We start from the raw sequence: 20258 nt of genomic DNA, 5'->3' as shown, positions 1-20258 counted from the left end.
AAACTGACACATCTAAAAATTTAAAGATCGAAGAAAAACTGAATACTCGATAAATTTAAAAATCGCAAAATTTTTCGCTTTTATCATTTAAATTCCACGAAAAGAATTTAAATGATAAAAGCTCTACAACTAAGGACATTATTTTACTACCACAAAAGTCGTTACAAGTACATTATCCTTTTCCGCCCATCTACCTGTAGACCTGTACCCAAACTAAGAAGTTAATCCTTTCCATGAATTCATTATCTAAGTACCTCCCCCATCCCCCATAAAAGGTCTTCCCGACCACCACAAAAATCAGTTCTTAGTTGACTTTCGTACCGAAAACTCCAAGTTCCGAAAATGTCCAAGTGTCGCAAAATCGCCGTCCTCGGCTCCAGCTTAGTGGGAAAATCAGCCCTGACGTACCAACTCATGGAGAAGATGTTCATAAAAGAATACAATCCAACGATCGAGAGCACGTACAGAACAACCTTCACATACAACTCCCAGGAGTACGAGCTGGTGGTAACCGACACCGCCGGCCAAGACGAGTTTTCCATATTCCCGGCGCAGTACCTCATCGACGTCCACGGCTACGTCCTCGTCTACGATATCCTGAATAAGAAGTCGTTCGAGGTGATCTCCACGCTCCACGACCGCTTGATAAACATCACGGGCAACGCCAACGTCCCCCTGGTCTTGGTGGGAAACAAAGTCGATCTAGATGAGTTCCGGGAGGTTTCGTTCGAAGACGGAAAAACGTTGGCCGCGAAATGGAACGTGACGTTTCTGGAGACGTCGGCGAAAAATGGTGACGATGCCAAGAAAATTTTCAACGCGTTATTAAGGGAGATCGAGAGGATCAATGGAAATGTGTCGCGAGATGGATGTGTTATGTGTTAGATTTGTGGAGTTGAAGATGTTTATGTGATGAGCTTTAATGAAGAAGTCACGGTTTGTGGCAGAGAATCGATTGGTACTAATTATATGAGGATGGTTATAAATGTCTGAATTGTAAATATTTTACCTTGAAAATTGTTGTTAAAGGAGGTATTTTTTCATGTTTGTATCGTTGTATATATTAATAAATATTTTGAACTTCCCTCGTTCCTGAAGTAAAGTACAAGAAATCCAACTTTTTTGGATTGACTGATAAGATTTGAAGAAAATAAAAATATGTACGTAATATGAAAGTAAAAGCATTGTTTAAGTATATTATAGTTGGACAACCAATACAAATTTTACTTCGCCTAAATAGTGAGCTTTAGGACAAGGAATCCAGGGGGCGTGGGACAAATTTTTCGTCAACGCGCATTTTCACTACAGTGAGCCAACGTATTAGGTTTATTTTACTCTAAATCAGATGGCGCCATCAAACATTAGCAAAGGCAAACACCCTTTACTCTGCTCTTATACGAGGAGTTATCCATAAATCCATAATTAACATTGTTCCGTAAACAGTAATGTGTATAAACATATATGTACAAAATATGAAAATATACTTGACATAAAAAATATGAAGCAACGCGTTGTAACGTGATAAGAAAGAATTGAATTTAAATGAATTTGACGCATATTTTTATTTGACTATATCTGAAGACTGACAGAAACTTTCCAAGGGTTTTTAAACTGGTATAATTGTTTAGTTTTACAAGATTAAAGTAAAATAAGATTTTAAGTAAAATTTAGATTCGTGGTGTTACAAAAATATTAACACAAAATGAAAATATATGTTCAAAGTAAGTAACAGAATGACATAAACTTTCGGCGTTAACATTACAAATAATTACAAGAGAGAAAAAAACGCATAAACAACTTAAGAGGCATGTTTGTAATATCGAGTTGTTAAAGGCTGCTTTGAAGACTGTTTGTTTCTATGAAAAACAATTGCTGTTATCGGACATTTTGGTAGATTTTGTTCCAAAAATCCGAGATAACTAATTGTTTCTTGAACTAGTTTCCGTAACTTCTAAAATTTAAAAAGGATACGCCGTTCTGCTGTAATAAAATCTAGAATAAGGTCAAAATCACACTAATATTACATCTGATTTTGTTAACCACATGAATATAATTTACATTAAAATAAGTTACAGACATTGTTTGAAATGTTTATTATAGTTCGAAAACAAGATTAAATAAATAAATAAATAAAAAAAATGTGCAGTTTATAAACTTCAGAATTTTAGTATAAAAATACTCATGTTTGAAGCTTTATTTTGTCTGTTCCATTTTATTGGGTGTATTGGGCCCCTCTCGGGATATAACACCGACATCAGTGCACCGACCCAACGTTCTTCAACCGATGGGATGATTTATTACTTCCGTTATGCTGGCCCTACACACAGCGATTTGGTTTTCGGATTTTCGGCTAGATCTGCACAGTTAACTCTTTGCGCACTGCACACTGACATAGAGTATTTTGTTCACGCGAGCATCAAAAACATTACGCCGAAAGCACTTCTTCAAGTGTTATTTTTTTTAAGATGTCATATTTGTCAGCGTTTCCAAAATTTTCTTCTTTGCACAGGTCAACTAATTTTTCGTAAACCGCATTTTAAAATTTTTGTTATTTTATTTTTTACTTTTTAATTTTCTAAGGCATGAAAAAATCCCTTATAGGTTTCTATGAATTTATTAACGAAATCAACTCATAACTTGCGCGCCATTTTGTGTTAATTAATACCAGTAGTGATTATGATAATTTTATAATTATCATTTTAATGAAATTGTGTTCTTCACTTCGCGAACGACAGCAAACAATTTAAAATTACCGCTAGTCAAGCACCTGAAAATCCATTTCTCCCAAATATGTCTTTCTTGACACGATTTGTAATCCGAAGTGTCCCTCCACATGCAATTTTTCGTCGCCTGAGAACTTGTTTGATCTACAAACCAAAGCACACTCAGGCCAATATCGGCTTTAAGCGATTTATCTATAAACCGATATTCGTTAGAGTTGATCTGATACACATCCACTACGAAGAACTAACCCATTTCGACCATTGGACTTTACAACGAATAAGTGAACAAAGTTCTTGAACATCTTAACGATTTAATACATAATATTCCCGAATGACAAAATTTACATTTCAAATTGTATTATCAAATTACACCCTCCAAAATTTGTCTCGAACAATGAACAATGAAATGACGCAATGTCCAAATTTTACAATAGTAAAATTGTAGTTTGGCCCCGTTTACGGTTTATGCATCCGTGTCGAGTTTTCACCTTAGACGTCAAGATTTTTGGAAAAAAAATCAACATTTTCCAATTTATAATGTTATGTATTTAAATTTTAAAAAGTAGAATAGTCCTGATCTTGTGATTTATACCTAAATACGCTATTGGAATTTTTCGGCTTGTCGATTTCTCGATTTCTCAACTTTAAATGTCCCAATTTTTCAATATTTCAATTTTGGGCTTTTCCGATTCCCCCATTCCTTAAATTTTCTATTTCTCGATTTTTTTATTTTTCGATTTCTCAATCTTACGATGTTTCAATGATACGATTTCTCAATTTTTGTCCTCTTCAATTTTACGGTTTTTAAATATTTCGATTTTTCAATTTTTCAAATTTTCACGTTTCTAAATTTTCAGTTTGCCGATTTCTAAAGTATTTTTTTATTTGTCCATTTCTGGATTTCCTAAAGTTTCGATTTTTCATATCTTCAATTCCTCAATTTTTCGATTTTTTAAGATTACGATTTTTCAATTTTGCTTTTTTAGATTTTCGATTTCTCAATTTTCCAATTTTTTAATTTCTCAATTTTTTTAATATTTCTTTCAGTTATGAAATTTTTCAATATTTCAATTTTTCGACTTTTCGATTTTTGAATTGATGGATTTTTTTTTGATTTCTCGCTTTTTCCTTTTTGGATTTTCATTTATTGTAAACTTTAGATTTTTCCATTCTGGGACTGTTTAATGCTTCGATTTCTCAATTTTTAAACTTTTCGATGTTTTAATATTTCATTTTTTAAAATTCTAGGTTTTTCGATATCTCGAGTTTTCAGTTCTTCTATATTTCAATTTTTCATTTTTCGATTTTTTGAATTTTAATTTTTGATTTTCCAGTTTTTCTTTTTTAAAATTTTTCGATTATTCAATTTTTTAATTTCTCAATTTATCGAATTCAGATGTTTCGTTGTTTTGATTGTTCGATTTCTCAATTTTTCAATTTTTAACTTTCCTTTTCGGCTTCCGACTCCTCAATTTCTCGATCCTCCGATTTTTCGATTTCTCGAAGTCTCAGTTTTTGAATTTTTCGATGTTTCGATTTTTGGATTTCTCGGTTTTTCAATTTTTTTCTTTTGAGCTTTTCAATTTCTGGATTTTCCAATTTTTCAATGCCTCGATTTTTCAATTTTTCAAATTGAATTGGATCTCTCGATTCTTCAATTTTGCGATATTTTAATTATTCATTGTTTTAAATTTTAGTTTTTTCGATTTCTCGATTTTTTGACTTTTCAGTTCTTCAGTATTTAAATTTTTGAATTTTTCAAATTTTTGCGTTAAATTTTCAGTTTTCTGATTTCTCAATTAATCTATTTTTGATTTTCCCACTTCTCAAAGTTTCGATTTTTCAGTTCTTCAATTCTTCGATTTTTCGACTTCGCTTTATTGGTTTGTCGATTTCTCAATTTTTGGATATTTCTTTCAGTTTTGATATTTTTCAATACTTTGATTCTTTCATTTTTCGACTTCTAGATTTTTCTATTTTTTATTTTTGGATTTTCAGTTTTTTGTTTTTTATTTTAGTTTCTCAATTTTTCAACTTTTTCATATTTTAATTTTTAAATTTCTAGATTTTTCAGTTTCTCGAGTTTCCAGTTCTATATTTTAATTTTTTAAATTTACGAATGTTGAAATTTTTTGAGATCTCAATTCATTGAGATTCGAATGTTTCGATGTTTTGATTATTCAATCTCGCTTTATCAATTTTTTCCATATTTAAGTTTTCGATTTTTCGATTTTGGCCTACTTCGGTTTCTTAATTTTTTGATTTTTCGACTTCTCGATTTTTCGACTCCTCGATTTTTTTTGTCTTTTGATTTTTCGATTTCTCGATGTCTCAATTTTTGAATTTTACAATGTTTCGATTTTTCGATTTGTTGGTTTTTCGATTTTTTGCTCCTCGGTTTCTCGATTTTTCGATGTTTCGATTTTTGATTTATCCGATATTTCAATTTTCCAATTTTTTAAATTTTCGACTTCTCGATTCGTTGATTTTTCAGTTTTTCGATTTTTAAATTTTAGATTTTCGAATTTTTATTTTTTTGAATTTTTGATGTTTGGATTTCTCCATTTTTCAGTTTTAGGATATTTTAACTTTTCAGTGTTTTAAATTTTAGATTTTTCGATTTTTTAGTTCTTCAATATTTTTTTATTTTTCAAATTTTGACGTTTCTGAATTTTTAGTTTTTGGATTTCTCAATTAATCTATTTTTTTATATTCCCATTTTTCCACTTCCTAAAGTTTCGATTTTTCAGTTCTTCAGTTCTTCAATTTTTCGATTATTCAGGTTTTTGATTTTTCAATTTTTCGATTTTTTTAAGTTTGCGATTTTTAGACTCTGCTTTTTTGACTTTTTTGTTTCTCAATTTTTTAATTTCCTAATTTTGTGATATTTCGTTCAATTTTGTGATTTTTCAGTTTTTCGATTTCTCAATTTTAACTTTTCAATTTTTGAAATTATTAATTTTTTTCGATTTTTTGAGTTTTCAGTTCTCTATATTTCAATTTTTCAATTTTTAAATTTTCGATTGTCCAATTTTTTTTTATTTTTTGATTTTCCAATTTTTCGATCTTTCGATTTTTTAATTAACCGATTGTTCAATTTCTCGATTTTTAAATTTTAGATTTTCCAATTTTTATTTTTTTGATTTTTTTATGTTTCGATTTCTCGATTTTACAATTTTCCCATATTTGAATTTTTCAGTGTTTTAAATTTTCAATTTCGAGGATTTACTGTGTCACAGTAGTCATCAGTCATTACTAATAAAGAACGATTATTGCTGTGCGTTAAAATGCCTACATACTGATAAGCACGTACATACAAGACACATTTAAGGCTGTTTTAGTATAATTTTTGCAATTTTAAATTTATTTCTTGATGTCTAAATCGTATATATTTAAATGGTGATGAATATTTTGTGATACAATCTTAGGATAAAATGCATTTTAGTTTCAAAAATAATATGTATTTAATGATTTGACTACTGTTAATAAAAAAAATACGTAAGAAGATGTTCATATTGAATTAATTTGGTGTTCATAGTTTGATGATAATCCATGTTATTCTGGAGGCAAATTAGATGACTTGTTACTTATTAATTAAAGTAGTGGTCGTTTAATTTCGTATACCTTTAAAGTGGACGAAGGGACGCATATTTGTTAGCCATGCAGTTCATGGATAATAGGTATACCGCGATAATATTAAATTTTTGTTACCTTAACCTTGAAACAGGTATGCACTACATATACATATATTACAGTAAAGTCTTCAACACGTACGTTTACTTATTTTGTGACTGCTCCCCGTACAACGTACTGATTAATACGTCCGTTTACTACCTTATCGACATCACGTGCTTACGGACTATTTTTACCCCCTTTCGTAAGGTACCGCCACTTCATAGTGAAGCGAGTGAGATGTAAAATATATATTCATTCTTTTCTACATGGGAAAGTGATTGTCCGTATAGGTTGTCCAACTATAATATACTTAAACAATGGTAAAAGTAAAAAGTTTCCATGCCTACAATAACTTCAAAACGTCTGCAAGATTTCAAAGTATTCAGTTTTGCAATTCTTAATCTAATCAATAAAATAAATTGACTCAGTTATTAATTTTTTTGAGACACCCCGTGTAAGCAAATCTAAAAAATATTAATGCATTGATAAATCACAAGTATAGACTGATCATACTTCGCACATTTAAGATAAGATTCAGCAAAATTTTGAGGTGACGTCATCAATTTTTTGGGGGAATGAGTAAATACATTTTGATTAATAATTTACTTTGCTTGTTATAACTTTAAAACATCTGAAAGATTTCAAAGCTTTCAGTTTTGCATATTCAAAATTAAATTGCAAAATGTTCTATGATTTTGATTTTTTTCCAAAAATCTGGACGTTTTTGAAGTGAATAATCGAAACATTGAAAACTGTAAAATCGAAAAGCCAAAAGTCGAAAAACAGAGAAATCGAAAAATCCAAAAAACCGAAACAGTGAAAAGTTTAAAACAAAAGAAAGTACCCTGAACATTTTTAAATTAAAAAAAAAGTTTAATCGAAAATCGAAAAGTTGAACTGTCAAAAAATCGAGAAATTGACCAATCGAAAGGTCGAAACATGGAAATCTCTACAAATTGAGAAATCGAAAAATTGTAAAATCACAAGCTAAAAATCTGAGGCCCGAAGTCAAAAGATCGAGAAATCGAAAAAACTAAAATTTCAAAAATCGAAAAATCCAAAAATAGGGTATTCCACGCAAAGCTAAAGTAGATGTCGCCACCACCGAAAGGGCACTAATTTATAACCAAAGGTTGGCAACAGCCAAATTGACATTTGTGTTTTGTGTATTTGTCAGCTGCCTTGATTAATCAGTCTTTGTACATTTTGTTTGATTTGAATAAAAATTTACTGTTAATATATCTGCTAGGAGATTACTAATACACACGCCGCATATAAAGGGACAACTTTACCACATGAAAGTTCCTATATTGGACACTTTTTGGCGATTTTTGCTCTTACAGACGTGGCGCCTCTAGCGGTACAAAGTGGCAGTGGAATACCCTATTGAAAAATTCCAAAACAGATATGACGAAAAATTGGAAGATCGAAAGGAAAATCGAAACTTCGAAAATTTGGAAATTCGAAAAGGCGAGAAATCAAAAAATCGGAACATGGTAAAACTGAAACACTGAAACACGCAGAAATCGAAACATCAAAAGATCGAGAAATCGAAAATAGTCGAAAAGTCGAAAAACTAAAAAATTGAAATTTTCAAAAGTGAATAAATAAATCAAAAAACCGAAAAATCTAAAACCGCGAAATCGAAAAATTTAAAAATCCAGAAATCGAGAAATCGAGACAGAAAAACTGAAAATCGAAGCTTTGAAAAATCCAAAAACTGAAACATCGAAAAATTGAGAAATGGAAAAACTGCAACATCGAGACATAGAAAAGTTGAAAAATTGAAGTGCAAAAATGGAAAATTTTAAAAGTCGAAACACCGAAAAATTAAAAACCCGAAAGTGGAAAATTGAACAGTGAAATGAAAGTATCGAAAAATTGAAGAATCGACGAATTGAAAAATCAAGCAGTCGAAATTCATAAAATCGAAAAACTAAAAAATCTAAAATTTGAAAATCGAAAACCCAAAAAGTCGAAAAATCAAAAAACTGAGAAATCGAAAGACCCAAAATTTAAAAAATCGAAAAATTGAAAAGTTTAAAGCCGAAAAATTGAAAAATTTAACATTAAAAAAGTACCTACTCTGAAAATTTTAAATTTTAATTTAAAATTTTCAGAGTAGGTAAAATTAAGGTAAAAAACGATAAATCGAAAAATCGAAAAATTGGACAATCAAAAAATCGAAAGATGGAAACATCAAAATCTCGATAAAATAAGAAATCGAAAAATTGAAAAATCGAAACCTCAAAAATCCAAAAATCAAACATTTTAAGAATTGAAAAATTGATAACCGACAAATCTAAAGCCAAGAAGATAAATGGAAAAAACGAGAAATCGAAAATTTCAAAAATCGAAAAATCCGAAATTTAAAAATAAAAAAATCGCAAAAATGAAGAATTAAAAAACTTGAAAAATCAAGAAAATGATAAATTCCAAAACGTAAATGACGAGAAATTGGGAAATCGAAAAAATATAAAATTAAAACAAGGAGAATTCGAAACATCAAAAGATTAAATAGTGGAAATTTTAAAATACGAGAAAAACGTTAATTCTAAAAATCGAAAATCTGAAAATCGAAAAATGAAGACACTGAACAACCAAAAGGTCGAAATTTCGGTAAATTGAGAAATCGAAAAATATAAAAACTAAACAATCTGAATCCGAGAAGTCGAAAAGTCGAAACATCGAGAAATCGAAAAATTAAAAAATCTAAAATTTTGACAATTAAAAAATTAATGGAAATTATTTCACCAGAAGCCGCGGAAATGAAAGTTCGTCAAGACCATGATTTCAACCCAGCGTAGACAATGAATTACATCTTGGTTGACAATTCTGGACACACAAAAACACATTTTTCCGAAGGACTATCTAACGGAAAAAAATATCAAAAGAAGTTGATTTGTTTACTCTGAATCCACAAACAGCTTATATTACTCCTGTTGTGAATTGTTCTCGAAATAACTACATCCAAATTCTGAAGAAAGTCTCAACAATGACCAAATGCCTTAAATCATTTTTATATTCTAGTCTAGATAGAAATAGTTATATTCTAGATAGACGAGTTCTCCATATTCCCGGCGCAGTACCTCATCGACGTCCACGGCTACGTCCTGGTGTACCAATAAGAAGTCGTTCAAAGTGATCTCCAGGCTCCACGACCGCCTGCTAAACATCACCAAGAACGCCAAAGTCCCGCTGGTCCTGGTGGGAAACAAAGTCGATCCGAACGAGTACCGGGAAGTTCCTTTGGAGGACGGGAAGACACTGGCGGCGAAGTGGAATGTGACATTCTTGGAGACCCCAGCGAAGAACGACGAAGAGGCCATGTGTTGTTTGTTAAGTTTGTGGGGTTGAAGATGTTTATGTGAAGAGGTCACGGTTTGTGACAAGGAATTGTAAATTTTTTGCTTTGAAAATTGTTGTTGAAGGAGGTATTTTTTCATGTTTGCATCGTTGTATCAGTAAATATTGTGAACTTTTAAACTGTGTTTTTATTTCTTTTGTACAGTGAATAATGACAGCTTCGACTCTTCAGCAGACGAAATTTTAGTGCTAGTTTTGAAGCAAAACTTTAGCAGTATTTGATTACTCATTCATACATTTTAAATTTCAGAGTTGTACATCCAGTAGTTTATGCAGCTTTCAACACGAAAGGGTACAGGTGGTGGGAGTGCGCAGAACATTGTTTTGGTTTGGCCTTACAAATATCGTGCAAGCATACGAATCTTGGTGCAAGCAGTGGCAGCGGCGATGAATATTTCGATTTTGAAATATTAAAATATTATTGCGGTTAATAAAAATATCACTTTGCTATTTTAGACAATTATTAGTGCTGTATTTGATGGATGAGTTGAATAAAAAAGTAAGTAAAAGAAGTAAAAAGGTAATTTTTAGTGAGCAATAATAACTGTTAAATTAGGGTACAGTCGAAGCTCTAGTTATAAACGACAATTATGCTAGAATATAACTGTGATTATTACTTCGATGTTAAAGACAGAAAACGTTAAGCCTTATTATTATAATCCGACTTTACGGTATCGATAAATTGTGCCAGAAAATTAAAAACCGTATAATTATAGTCATAGGTTGCTTATTCTCAGAGTTTTAAGCCCGCTTTTATCTAAAGATTTATACGGAAGCGTAGAATGGTCAGGTGGATTTTTTTTTGGAAAAAACTCGACATATCGAGAGAAAACTCGACATGTCGAGAAAAAACTCGACATGTCGAGAAAAACTCGATATGTCGAGATTAAACTCGACATGTTGAGAAAAAACACGACATGTCGAGAAAAACCTCGACATGTCGAGTTTAAACTTAACATGTCGAGTTTAATCTCGACATTTAGACTTTTTACTTCCCGAGCGTAAGTGAAGGAAGTATTGTAATCGAGTCCGTCGACCGACCCTCTACTTTTACGTTTTCTCGACCTTCAACAACCCCTACAGTACGAAGAAATAGGTCTCCTGTGTCCGTCTGTCTATCTGTCCGTCCGTCTGTCTGCCATCCCGTATTTTTATTACACAGATAATCTTAGAAAGTACTGGGCCGATTGTTGTCAAATTTTGTATTTATATTAGGAATATCATAGATGGTAAAACGCTAACCAAAATTTATTTAATCATCCCCACCAATAAATGTGATGACGTCACTTAAAAAAATGCAAATAGTAAATGGGTTCTAAATCGTAAAAAATAACATAGTCCTACACATGTAGTTTATAACTCCGAATTGAGTTTTTGCCCGAAAAGTCCAGATTTTTAGAAAAAAAAAATCAAAATTATGAAACAAGATATTGCAATTTAATTTGGAATCTGCAAAGCTGAGTGCTTTGAAATTTTGCAGATGGTTTACAGTTATGATAAGCATGATAAATTTTTGATTAAAATATGTTTACTTTTCCGTTCCAAAAAATTGGTATAAAGAGTTTAGACAGTACTTCCCTGGCTGTCGGAAACTTGACGACTGCATGCCTATTGTGTTTTTTTTTCTCATTACATTTTTGTAGTGGGAATTTAAAAAAAAATTGCGATGACGTCATCAACATTTTTGCAAGGACACGTATGTCAGTTGGGATAGATGTAGTGTAATACTAAGAATAAGATTATTGTATTCCCAAATTTTCAGGAAAATGAATTGGGTCGTTTTGAATATTGATTTGTAATAATCAATAAAATAACGAAACAATTTACTCACGTATACGGCGCCGGCGTATACTAGGAGAGGCAACTGAAAATCGTTTATGTATAAGCATTCTTAATTTAAGACAACAAGCGTAACATAGCATACGTGAGAGTCAAACAGAGAAACTGTAAATATACATTTGTTCTAGAAATGTCAGTATAAAAACATAAAGGGTTTCTAATGTTTGACCGGGGAACTAGAAATTTGAATAATTTTAGTCATCTGTTTTGAGGCGATAAATTCATTCAAATCAAACAAATGTCTCCGTGACATTCTTCCGATGTATAAAACATTAACATTTTTAATTCTACGCATGTTGCTCAGATAGCTTTATTCCCGTTGATAATATGCTGTAAATATGTTTTTTGTACTTATGACCTTTTTTGATAACTGCGGCATTCACCAGCATGCGGGAGGTCGAACTTCTCGCACACGTGCTTTTTTCTTTCCGTTGCCATGGTAACCTTAAAATAGTCCGGAAATGTCAAAATGCAAGTGTTTACGCCGCTGTCAACGTCATTGTTTATAAATAACTCACAATTAATCTTTTTGGTTTAAACGTTTATTCGTTGCAAAAAATTTTGTACCAAACACGTTCGTGAAGCCTGCTTCCTGCATTTCCGTAACCGTCCATGCAGGAAGCAGGCTATCCCGAACTAGTTGTGTAAATTACTATTACTAATATGTCCGTACTTGTGCAGATGAGACGGTTTATACCACAGAGCACCTAACTTTTATTATTATACGGATAGGCTTGTGATGCTGATTACAAAAATACGATTCCATCCTTTGACTGATCGTTTGTTGACACAAGATCCTGCAGTGACGGATTTTTTTTGTTGAAATTTGTCTTACGTAATTTAATATTTTTATACATATAACTAGCTGACCCCGTGAACTTCGTTTCACCTACAACTTAATTTTGAATCTGCAAACCGAATGCTTTGAAATCTTGCAGATGTTTTAAACATCTGATAAGCATAATAAATTTGTATTGAAAATAATACTTACTTCCTCCAAAAAATTGATGACGTCAGCCCAAAATTTTGCCAAATAAATCCTTTTTAAAATATCCAAAATAGGATGAGACTATACTTGTGATTTATCATTCCATTCATATATTTTAGTTTTGCTTATAGGGGGTGTCTCAAAAAAAATTAATCACTGAGTCAGTTTATTTTATTGATTGAATCAAGAATTGCAAAACTAAATTTTTAAATTTATTGCAGACGTTTTGAAGTTACTGTTTGACATGGTACGTTTTTAATAAAAATATATCTGTTTATCAAGCCCAAAAACTTGATGACGTCATCTGAAGATTTTGCCGAATAAATCCTATCTAAAATGTGCAAAATATTATCAGTATATTTTCGTAAATTTATCATTGCATTCATATTTTTTAGATTTGCTTTTACAGTGACAAAAAAATGTATGGATCAGTCAATTTATTTTAGAAATAACTCAAGAGTTGCAGAAATGACATAATTAATATAATTCAAAATGTTTATAGTATATTAAGTATTGAGAACGGTAAGGGGTGTTTATTGGTCGAAGGCAAAAGTTTGGAGACGGAGCGAAGCGACGTCTCCAATTTGTCTGAGATCAGTAAACCCCCTTAACGTTCGTGATGCTTATACTATTTTTTGTACGACCATCAAAAGATTTGCGTCTTTTTATCAAATTCATAAATTGAAAGAATTTATATCAAACATCAACAAAGTCGTTTTTTAATTTAAAATTTGTTACTATGGTTTCGATTAATATAAACAACAATTTTAAAAATCAGTTTCCATTTTGACCGCCGTCGATTTAGGTTTGATCTGGCTTGATGTCGAGTTAATTTTCATTCCGCGACTTTTAGTGAGTGATTTATTTGCTTAAAATATCAATCATGAGTGATTCTGAAAGCGAAAATGTCGAAGTCGAACACGCACTGAATTTAAAATAAAAAAATCTTGAATGCAGGATTACTTACCGTTCAGCTGAACAGTAAGTAATTTACTTACCGTTCGCCTCTTAGTTGTTAGTCGTAGCAACCGGTAAACTGAACTTACTGCTATGGAAACCTGTACGGTAAATGATCGAAAAAGCAATGGTCGTACAAAAAATATGATAACTATTAATATGTGATAATTAAACCGAAAACCATTTTCCTAAGAACACGAGGTTAGCAAAAACAAATTAGTTTGTTTAAACATTGTTAAATTAACCCCGAACATGTACAATTTCTCAGCGAAAATATGAAAAATAATTTTTGCAATCTCATCGTGACGTACGATGACGCCACTGTCACGTGAGCCACCTGATAAAAGGTCACATTTTTCGGTCCTCTGCGTTTAGTTTTGATTTCGGTTTGGTGGCAGCAACATCCGTTTTGGCTTAAAAGTAGGGCTCTTTCCACGAATTTCTAATTTATATATTTAAATATTAGTGAAAATGTGTTGTATTAGTACTGTGAACACGAACGAAAATGGATATTTTTTCGAAAAGGACCGAAAACAGGGTAAGTTCGAGTTCAGTTTTAATTTATCGGATTCTGTGATTCGTTCACTCGACAATATTTAAATTTTGGGAAAATTTTCGAAACGATTGAAATCGGTTGATCAAAACTATACATTTTCACGACATAAATAAATAAATTTTAAACATAATTAATATCATTTATAATGTTTAAATATGATAAGCATCAATGGATGATAATTAAACCGAAACCCGTTGTCCTACAAGCCCGAAATTATTAAAAACAAATCAATTTGTTTAAACAATGTTAAATTATCCCCGAAAATGTGCATTTTCCCGGCCAAAATATGAAAAATAAATTTTGCAATCTCATCGTGACGTACGATGACGTCAATGTCACCTGAGCTACTTGTATAAAGGTCACGTGTTTCGGTCCTTTGTGTTCAGTTTTAATTTCTGTTTGATGGCGGCAAGATCGTCGCTTCATTTCGGCGTAAAAGTGGAGCGTTTTAGCGAATTTCTAGTTTATTATTAATACATATTGCGGAAAATATGTTGTGTTAGTGCTGTGAACACGAACGAAAATGGATATTTTTCCGAAAAGGACCGAAAACAGGGTAAGTACGACTTCAGTTTTAATTTATCGGATTCCGTGATTCGTTTAGTCGACAATGTTTACATTTTGGATAAATTTTCGAAACGATTGAAGTTGGAGGGTCAAAGCTATACATTTTCGCGATATAATTAAATAAAATTTAAACATAATTAATACAATTCATAATGTTCAAATATGATAACTATCAATATATGATAATTAAACCGAAATCCGTTTTCCTAAGAACACGAGGTTAGTAAAAACAAATTGGTTTGTTTAAACGTTGTTGCATTAACCCCGAAAATGTACAATTTCTGATCTAAAATATGAAAAATAATTTTTGCAATCTCATCGTGACGTACGATGATGTCACTGTCACGTGAGCTACCAGATAAAAGGTCACATTTTCGATCCTTTCTGTTCAGTTTTGATTCCGGTCTGGTAGCAGCAACATTGGAGCTTCGTTTTGGGTTAAAAGTAGCACATGTTCGCGAATTTCTAATTTATTGTTAATAAATATTAGCGAAAATGTTTTTTGTTAAGTGCTCTGAAGGAAAGTGGATATTTTTCCAAAAATGCCCGATTTTTTTTTAAATATGTTGTTAATAACATGCATTCAGGACTGATAAAGTACGCCTTTAGAATATACAAAGTACTGCGTTCATAATTCACAAAATACCGTATTCATCATTTTTAAAATACGGCGTCCAAATTTACAAAATACGGTGTCCTTCACCCATGCTATCAAACCTTAGTCCTCTCTTTTAATGGCAAGACGCACTCCAGACCTCCTCGTATTGTTTGGTTCTTGCTGGGCAACAGCAACGAGCGAGCAAAGTCATCGCTCTTTGGCGGCAAACGTGGAGAAATTTGTATATTGTAACTTATGTAATTTAAGCATTTTGTACTGTATATTGTATGTGTTACTAACTTAACTTGGGTCTTGCCAATTTAGCTCCAGTGGTGCAAATGCTTTGTTTTCATGGTGCATTTGCTTGGGTTTTAATTTTGCAACAGTGCATTCTTTGGTTCAGAGTCTGAATTCTCCATGTCGTCAGACGCTTTGGCCTGGGGGGGTATTGTTGGCCCTTAGACGCTGGGTCGCATCTCCTATAAGGATGAGGTCAGTCGGCCTTGGATTTATGCGGCTGCGTTCTCCCTTGGGTGTGTGAGCGTTGCGACCAATAGATTTCGTTCCGAGTTCCATGGGTGTGCTTGCTTGGGTTTTCATTTTGCAACATTCTCAATTTTTGGTGCAATTTCTTCCGGTGATGAATTGGGTACTAACTTTGCATTTGTTTTGTATCTAAATTGTATCTGTATCTGTAGTGTATTCTGTATTGTAGTTAGATTGTAGGTACCTGTATTGTATTTCCATTGTATTGTACTGTATAACGTTCTATCCCTCATTAACAAATCCTAGCCCTCTCCTTTCCTAGCGAGATCTGCTCCAGACCTTCCCGTGGTTCTTGCTGAGCATCAACTATCGAGGACAGAAAATTCAAATTCAAAACCAGCAAAGTTTCACAAAAATCTTGAAAATCGCTCGTTGGTGGCCAACGTGGAGCAAAAGAGACTTTTGTAACTCAACTAACTTTGTTAACTTTGTATTATTAAGGAAACAAAAATATATTACATTTAATTTATTATTTATGAAGAGAAATAGTCATTTGCCACACCGATGCTCATTTTTAGATTAAATGCTCACAAAACACATAGATGTTCAATTTGTGTCCGGGGAGATACAATGTTTGCAAGTAGGTACTTCGTACTTCGAATATGAGTATCTACTCAGTTTTATTCATACCACCCAATGTCTCGCTTCAATGTTTGACTATTATGTTGATTATGAGCACAACGCTGATCAACTTCCGTATCCGAATTACCCATGAAATAAATCATTGCGATTTGCACCTGAGGTAGTTCGTCGCACATTTGATTGACTTCGTGGACGTATGTCAGCTTGTCGTCTTCTCGGCATAAAACGACACAGAATTATTTTCACCGTCAATCAAATCTGTAAATTTTGTCTTGAGAATTTTAAAATATTGAAAATTTCAAATTAAATCCTCGAATAACGGTAAAGTTTGAGGTTTTGTCGAAACCAACAAAGTGAATATACGTAAATAGAATGGCAGAATTGGCAGATCAAAATTAATAAGAAACTTTCGCAATGCGTAACTAAATTCACTTTAACGAACACTTTTCTTAAAATAAACGACGTTTCTTGTTACGAAAAAACAAACAACGACTTAAAATGCAATAATACTTTTCACAATCGCACGGAAGAAATAGTTTTGTATGACACGTCAGTTAGGCGACAGAAACGCCAACTATTCAAATTCATTCGAAGTGGAGATTCCCATGCAAAATTTTTATTTTTTTTTTAATCTTTTAGCCGTCTTATTTTTTATAAATTTTCTTACATATAAACCTTGTCCTGACGATAAGGAACACGTAAAAAAAAGAATCGTCCGATTCGGTGCAGCCGTTCTGAAGTTATGGGCGTACATACATTTCGGCGATTCATTTTTATTAATATAGATTAATTAATTCATTAGAGCAAGCGGCACTTTTAATACAGTGGTCATTTTGGTGGGCTAGTTATTAAGGCGCTGGTAATTAGAGGCGCGGGTAATTAGTGGTGAAAGTTGCCTAATGACACGCATTTACTACTGGCATGTCATTAAAAAGTCTACATGTCGAGATTAAACTCGACATGTCGAGTTTGTTCTCAACATGTCGAGTTTAATGTCGGCATGTCGAGTTTAATCTCGACATGTCATGTTTTTTCTCAACATGTCGAGTTCAATCTCGACATGTCGAGTTTTTTCTCGACATGCCGTGTTTTTTCTCAACATGTCGAGTTTTTTCTCGACATGTCGAGTTTTTTCTCGATATGTCGAGTTTAATCTCGGCATGTAGAGTTTTTTCCAAAAAAAATTCCACCTGACCATTCTACGCTTCCGTAGATTTAACTGTTGATTTAAGACTAGTCGACTATAAAATAGTATATGATACTGGTTTATAATGAGGGGTTCGTGAATTTTTTACTCATGCTATAATCCCTCACATTATAAACTCGTTTAATAATTAAAAATACCAAATTTTGTGTGATAGATTGTCATAATTTATTGTTACGTAAGTCTATTTTTTTAACAAACAAATTAATTTATTTTTATTAAATGGTTGTCTGTATTCTTTTGTAGAAATTGCTCTTTTTTTAATTGTTTTTGAAAGAAGTATAACTCAGCCGAGCCTCCCTTCTCAATGCATCGATGTTACGCCACTGATGGCCCGGCTACAAGTCGCGCAACTTAAGCCCCGCCCCTGTACCCTTTCGTGGTGAAATTACTTCTAACTATAAAAAACTCGACTGTACGTTACATCTCACTAACACGAGGCGTTCAAGGATAAGTTTATATACGACGGGAATAAACCACCCCTCGTACTCGCTTCGGCGGTACATATACTAAAATTGGAACGATACAGAGAAGATTAGCATGGCCCCTGCGCAAGGATGACACGCAAAATCGTGAAGCGTTCCACATTTTTTGCTAAATTTTTTCAATTAAAGACCAATTTTTACTTCTTTGTAAAATTTTTCTCTTTATCGTCTTTATCTCTTAAATCTTTAACAAATATTAAAAACACAAAACTACAAAATAATGTTGTATATCTTTATTCTTGCACAAAATCACTTATACAGCATAAATGCTAATACACAATGTGAACTAAAAAATAATGATGAACACTTCAGTACAACTGAATGTTAGTTTGGTATTCTTCCTGAATGCCGTTATTGAGCAAAAACCCGCACTCAGCTCTGCAAAAGATCGCGCTTATGTTTCACATAAACGAAAATAAAATTGTACTATCTGTATAACGACAATCGTATAAAACGTTGTTATTCTGACGCTAGTACGGTTCTAATAAAATCTTAAGTATATCTAGCTCATATTCAGTGATATCACGCCCTAGTTATCTTCACCCACACAAGTCATCAAACCCGATTCTGCAGCAAGTGTCCCCAAGTAACAAAAACTATCACAGTCGACCACTGATGTTGCACCGTGGGATAGCCCTCCCTCGCTCGCTTCGGCTTGTGCCCTTCGAACTCTGCAATTTCAATTTCCACACTCACCCACCACAGTCAACCCTCCCGACTATACGTACCATCGCCGGAATCCGGAAGATTGAAGCAATTCCACCCGATTTCGCCCTCGGCTTCCAAACCCAGAAGAGGGGTGAGAGGGAAAACCTTGTTAAAAATGCGCGACTCGTGGTTCTTGCGCATCTTCGCGGAACAACATATTCTAAACGCCATGCTGTTGCTCCGTATTACGATTTTATTTTTAAACTGAAACCAAACCTCAATACAGAAAACACACAGCTGTCGCTTGTACCTTCAACAACTCGTCTTCAAAGTCTTCCGACGACAGATTGTTACCGTTTATGACGACGGAGGACGTGTCGAAGGCGCTTTCGCAGTACATGTCTTCGGCGAAAGTTATGCACAAAGTGCCGCATTTGCGGATCTTGAGACAATCGGGGGGGTGGGGGAAGAGCACGGTCCTGCGAATTATGCCGCCGCCGACAGCGACGCTCCGAAAGTCTCGCCTACAAAATTAATTTATTTTTTTGACAAAACATTATGCATAAATTACTCAGGGAGAAGGTGCTCGAAGATGTCGTAGACGCTCTCTTCGAGGTCAATTTTGCAAAACAACAACAAACACTTGAGTCTCTCGTTTGGTTTAATGTGGTCATCCCTCATGTGAATGGGGTTGCAGTAAAACATGGACACCCGCACGTTGGGGATTGGAGGTATAAAACACCCGTCGAAAAGAGGTACGCTAGATTTGTTTATCACTTGCTTGGAGAACATGGAAGCCACTCCCGGGCACCCAATCACACAATATTCGGTTCCACTAGGAACCACTTGGTCGGCTAGAAAATCTGAAACTTTTCCAAACCTCAGTCACGATCAAAACCCAACCACCAACTTACACTTAATCTTTCTTGAAGACACGTCCTCATGACAGCAAAAGCAATCACTCAGAGACACCGCACGATAATTAAATAAAATGATCCCTAAACTAATGTTATTGTAAAGATAATTCTTGCTATAGTGCACGTAACTTTGTCTCTTTTTCCGAAACACGGTGATCCAGCTCACGTCGTTTCGCTTCTCGAGAATCCTACTCGCAGTGACTTGCCACGACTTCTTGACTAAAGCGGCCGTTTGTAAGTCGTTGTAGTCCAAGTAACTGAAAACAATCTCGAGCAAGGGGTAGACGGACTCCAGGGCTTCCGCAAAGTCGAAGTTTTCTTTAGCCGCCACGTCCACCTCGGTTTTAAGCTGGCTGGGCTTCTTCAACGTTATACAAACTCTGCCTTTGCTGCAGTACGCCTGAAAGACAACCCGTCTCAATCGAGAGTCAAACCTTCGAAAATCGTTTCATTACCATTTTGATGACTCTTAGTGCTAGTGGGTTGCTAAAAATTACTGTTTCATTGATCTGGCGTTTTTGTTTTTATTTGTTTAATTAAAAATTTGCAAATATAAAATAGAATCATCTGTCATTCTACTGTCGTTATGTCAGTTGTCAAACTGAGC

General features: G+C 33.4%; 2 protein-coding genes, 1 non-coding gene and 1 pseudogene across 3 annotated transcripts; 3 read left to right on the top strand and 1 right to left on the bottom strand.

Annotated features, from left to right (window-relative positions):
• Window positions 1–342: 342 nt before the first annotated feature.
• Window positions 343–885, top strand: LOC135127829 (GTP-binding protein Rheb-like). The gene has a single exon (XM_064054470.1). It carries the CDS (start codon window positions 343–345, stop codon window positions 883–885), a length of 543 nt encoding a protein of 180 aa, XP_063910540.1.
• An 8323-nt stretch (window positions 886–9208) lies between these two features.
• On the top strand, window positions 9209–10031 carry LOC135127828 (GTP-binding protein Rheb homolog; annotated as a pseudogene).
• Window positions 10032–18086: 8055 nt separating this feature from the next.
• On the top strand, window positions 18087–18193 carry LOC135128475 (U6 spliceosomal RNA). Its single transcript, XR_010280420.1, has one exon. It is a non-coding gene; the product is annotated as a U6 spliceosomal RNA (small nuclear RNA).
• A 111-nt stretch (window positions 18194–18304) lies between these two features.
• LOC135127533 (uncharacterized) lies at window positions 18305–20258 on the bottom strand. The gene is made up of 6 exons (XM_064053972.1): window positions 20107–20258; window positions 19649–20051; window positions 19306–19603; window positions 19045–19258; window positions 18815–18998; window positions 18305–18757 (listed from the first exon to the last, which is right to left on the bottom strand). Exons 1-6 carry the CDS (start codon window positions 20107–20109, stop codon window positions 18642–18644), a joined length of 1218 nt encoding a protein of 405 aa, XP_063910042.1. The 5' UTR covers window positions 20110–20258; the 3' UTR covers window positions 18305–18641.

This window comes from Zophobas morio, unplaced genomic scaffold (assembly GCF_036711695.1).
Source record: "Zophobas morio isolate AGI-343-1 ecotype UQ-CSIRO unplaced genomic scaffold, CSIRO_AGI_Zmor_V1 ptg000012l, whole genome shotgun sequence".
Taxonomy (NCBI): domain Eukaryota; kingdom Metazoa; phylum Arthropoda; class Insecta; order Coleoptera; family Tenebrionidae; genus Zophobas; species Zophobas morio.
The sequence above is the reverse complement of the archived record's forward strand: the minus strand, read 5'-3'. Positions and strand labels throughout refer to the sequence as shown.

Excerpts from the sequence above, each read along its gene's own strand:
- LOC135127829 (XM_064054470.1), top strand. The coding sequence starts at position 343 with ATGTCCAAGTGTCGCAAAATCGCCGTCCTCGGCTCCAGCTTAGTGGGA.
- LOC135127533 (XM_064053972.1), bottom strand. Across the intron at positions 19,604-19,648 it reads GTCTTCAAGAAAGATTAAGT|TTTCAGATTTTCTAGCCGAC; the intron begins GTAAGTTGGTGG and ends GGTTTGGAAAAG. Across the intron at positions 18,999-19,044 it reads TTGAAGACGAGTTGTTGAAG|TTTAAAAATAAAATCGTAAT; the intron begins GTACAAGCGACA and ends GTTTGGTTTCAG.